This window comes from Camelus ferus, chromosome 14, assembly GCF_009834535.1.
Source record: "Camelus ferus isolate YT-003-E chromosome 14, BCGSAC_Cfer_1.0, whole genome shotgun sequence".
Taxonomy (NCBI): domain Eukaryota; kingdom Metazoa; phylum Chordata; class Mammalia; order Artiodactyla; family Camelidae; genus Camelus; species Camelus ferus.
In genome coordinates this window covers 9,591,245-9,594,433 of record NC_045709.1, presented here as the reverse complement: position 1 = coordinate 9,594,433, position 3,189 = coordinate 9,591,245, and the positions used below count along the sequence as shown (strand labels likewise).

Sequence of the window (3,189 nt, the reverse complement as noted above, 5' to 3'; positions counted from 1 at the left end):
GAGGGCCAGCTTCATATTTAAACCTCAGTGCCCTTTGCCATGAATTCAATGCTCAATGGATTTTTGGATTAAGTGAATGAATAAATAAATGAATGAAACGATTGACTAGTCATCTTTAAGGAAACCTATGTGCTACAAGAAGAGAAGAGAAGAAAAAAAGAAAACAATGAAAGGTTTTAGAAAAAGACCAGCACAGGATAACAAAAAGTTAGACATGATTAATCGGGTCAAAGGAGAGGATCAGTTTGGGAAGGCCCAAACTCGTGGCCTCTGCCCAGGGCTGGGTCCCACTGTGAGCTTCTAAACCCAAGATTCCATGGGAGCAGACGGCGTCCTGCTGGCCCTGGCCGCCTGCCTTCCCAGTGACGGTGGCACATACCAGGGGCTACCAGGGAAAATCACTCATAAGATCATGACCACATCCAGGTGATACTCTGATTTGATTTTGAAACCTCTTTTCACCCTGTGAATTCAGGTCTTATTCTGCAATCGTTTGTTCTGTTATTACAATGTTCACACTTGGTAATGAGTAACCAAACAATGTATATGGAGGGATATTTTTTCCCTTGGAGTACCATTATTCAAAAACTAGTTGAGTTTCGCATAAACGCCTATGACAATAAGTCCCAAGAGGAAAATAGCCCAAGCACAGGAGGATTTCTAGTTTGATAAACTGAATTTAAGATTCTCCAGGATTAGCTGGTCTTCCAGGCCGCGGGAGCGAAGACAGGCGTCTCTGCCCGGGCGGACTTCTGCCTCTCCCCGCGGCCGCCCCTCTGCGCTCAACTGGAGACGCTGCAGCTGCTGCGGGATTTCAGGAGGCGCCGCAGGCTTTCCAGGGCCTGGGGCAGTCCCTCGCCGGTGAGCGCGCTGCAGGCCCGCAGCTCCCAACAGCGCCGCTGGCACCTGGGCAGGCCCAGCCTGTCTCTGATCTCCGGCAGCGGCAGGGCATGGGGCGCCTCCTGCTTGTTGGCCAGCACCAGCAGAGGGACGCCTGCCATGTGGAGGTCGTCCAGGACCTCCATGAGCTCAGCTGCTGCCTCGGGCAAGCGGGCTCCGTCTGTGCTGTCCAGCACGAACACGAGGATGTCTGTGCCCTCCAGGTAGTCCTTCCAGCTTTCCCTGAGCTGGCCCTGCCCACCCACATCCCAGACAGTCAGAGACACGTGTCCAGGCTCTTCGAGAGACTCTACGTTGAAACCCACGGTGGGCAGGGTCTCCACCAGCTGGTAGCCCTTCAGTTTGTACAGGAGCGTGGTCTTGCCAGCCGAGTCCAGGCCCATCATCACCACCTGGGCTTCTGCCTTGTGACCTCGGGAATTCACAGGCCCCATGGGAGCCTCTGCCCAACCCTAGGGGAGAAAGGCCGGGTGCACACATCAGCCCTTCCTTTCTGAAGGAACATAGATCCATGCGGGCACATGGAAGGAGAGCCTTTACACCCAAAGTAGGAAGTGTCCACCACATCAGGTTTCCCCACAGGCCTGGGCTTCGAAATTGCCGGGAGTCGGGGTGTGTGAGTCACCATCAACGGATCCATCTCCGGGGATGCCTGCTGCAGAGGAGAGGGCCAGGCCTCCCGGGAGACACGGAATGTGGGCTCACATTCCTCGGTGGTTAAAGAGGGGGCCCATCAACACTCTATTAGACAAACCCAGTTCAATAGAAGGGACTGATGGATGTCTTCGATTCTGGCTGGTCCGTGGCTTCTAGCCTCTGTGGTCCCCCTGTAAGCCCACAGCCCGATTGGACACTGTCTACCTTAGAGTCAGTGCACAGAGGGAGGAGGACAGTTGGCTCATGGTAACTTCTGCTGCTTTGGAACTCCCCACAGGACCAGGCTGTTGTCCTGCAAACAGTGGCTATTTATTAAAAACTGTTGACTGCGGACAAATTTTCCAGTCAGAGAAAAGTGGTTGCCTCAGGGCCTTACCAAGATAAATTACACTCGTTTTCAAGAATCCCAGATTTTAAGACTAAGACCTGATCCCAACTTAGTCCAGAGAAACCTTGGCTGGAACAGGTGAAGGGACATCTCACCCCCAGGGAATATATTTCAGCTGCCCCTGGAGGAAGACAAGACAGCCTCTGTTCATCCCTTGTGCCAGGGGTAGAAGAGGAAAAACGACCATTACCTCGGTGTTATTAGGCTGTGTCCGGAAGCTCCCGCTCTGTGGCGGTCTCCTCCCTGCAGCTGCTCCCTGCTAAGACTCTGCTAAGTCTGCAGTAAGGTCCCAAGAGCAAAAAGTGAAGGAAATGAAGAAGCTGTGGCTGGTTCTTCTTTTTCTGCTTCCTTTTCTCGAGTGGGTGGGGGTGGGGCTGGTCCCCAGCCCCTCCCTCATCCTCAGGCTCCCTGAGCAGTGCTCCTGCCAGGGACATGCCACAAAGATGTCCCCGGCTCTGCAGCTCCAGACAGAGTGAGACCCGGCATCAGCTCCCGTTCCTCAGCAGCTCAGACTCTGTGCAGGAGGGAGGGCGCCAAGTTCAGAACTGTGCCCAAGTTTAGCTGTTTCTGGTCCTCTTCGCCTCACAGTCCCGTGATCCCTTCAGTGGAGACATCTGAGAATCGAACCTTTTCCTTCAGCCCAGTGTTTTTCTGGTGCCTGGAGATTCTTTCATTTGCTAGGAACCACATGTGCATAGAAGCTGCTTAAGTAGGATTAAAACACTGAAAAAAAAATCAATTTAAATATTGAAGGCAAATCAAAATAGAGAAGGTAACCCATAGACATTTAAAAGTTGTGTTAATATGGTCGAACTGAAGGTGATTAAGCTTATTGCTTAATTTGTTTTTCTTGAACAGTGTCATTATGTTTTTCCCAGTAAAAATGATACCTCTTGAAAATAAGACTTTCAAAAAATTGAATAGTCAGACGCCGTTGCTTCTGTGGCTGTCTGATTCAGATCTGGAGTTCCAGGGATTTGGCTTTTTAACCGATAACTATTACGCTTCCTGGCATATTCTTTCATTAAGACATCAAGAACCATGTTGGGGGTTATGGTTCTCTCGTTTTACCAATGAAGAAACAGGCTCAGACAGGATAAATAATTTGCTCATGATCTTGTTGAGATTTATAATTCATTTATTATTCATCTCTTTCTTTTGCATCATGCAGTGTTACTCACCGAGAAAGTGCTTTGCAAATGGCAAGCACCTTATTGTTACGGTTGTTGCCGTTAGGCTGATGT

At 50.4% G+C, this 3,189-nt stretch overlaps 1 protein-coding gene across 1 annotated transcript; it reads right to left on the bottom strand.

Moving 5' to 3' along the window:
• Nucleotides 1–206: 206 nt before the first annotated feature.
• On the bottom strand, nucleotides 207–2,319 carry ARL11 (ADP ribosylation factor like GTPase 11). Its single transcript, XM_014558727.2, has 2 exons — nucleotides 2,136–2,319; nucleotides 207–1,352 (listed from the first exon to the last, which is right to left on the bottom strand). Exon 2 carries the CDS (start codon nucleotides 1,332–1,334, stop codon nucleotides 783–785), a length of 552 nt encoding a protein of 183 aa, XP_014414213.1. The 5' UTR covers nucleotides 1,335–1,352; nucleotides 2,136–2,319; the 3' UTR covers nucleotides 207–782.
• Between the last annotated feature and the right edge of the window lie 870 nt (nucleotides 2,320–3,189).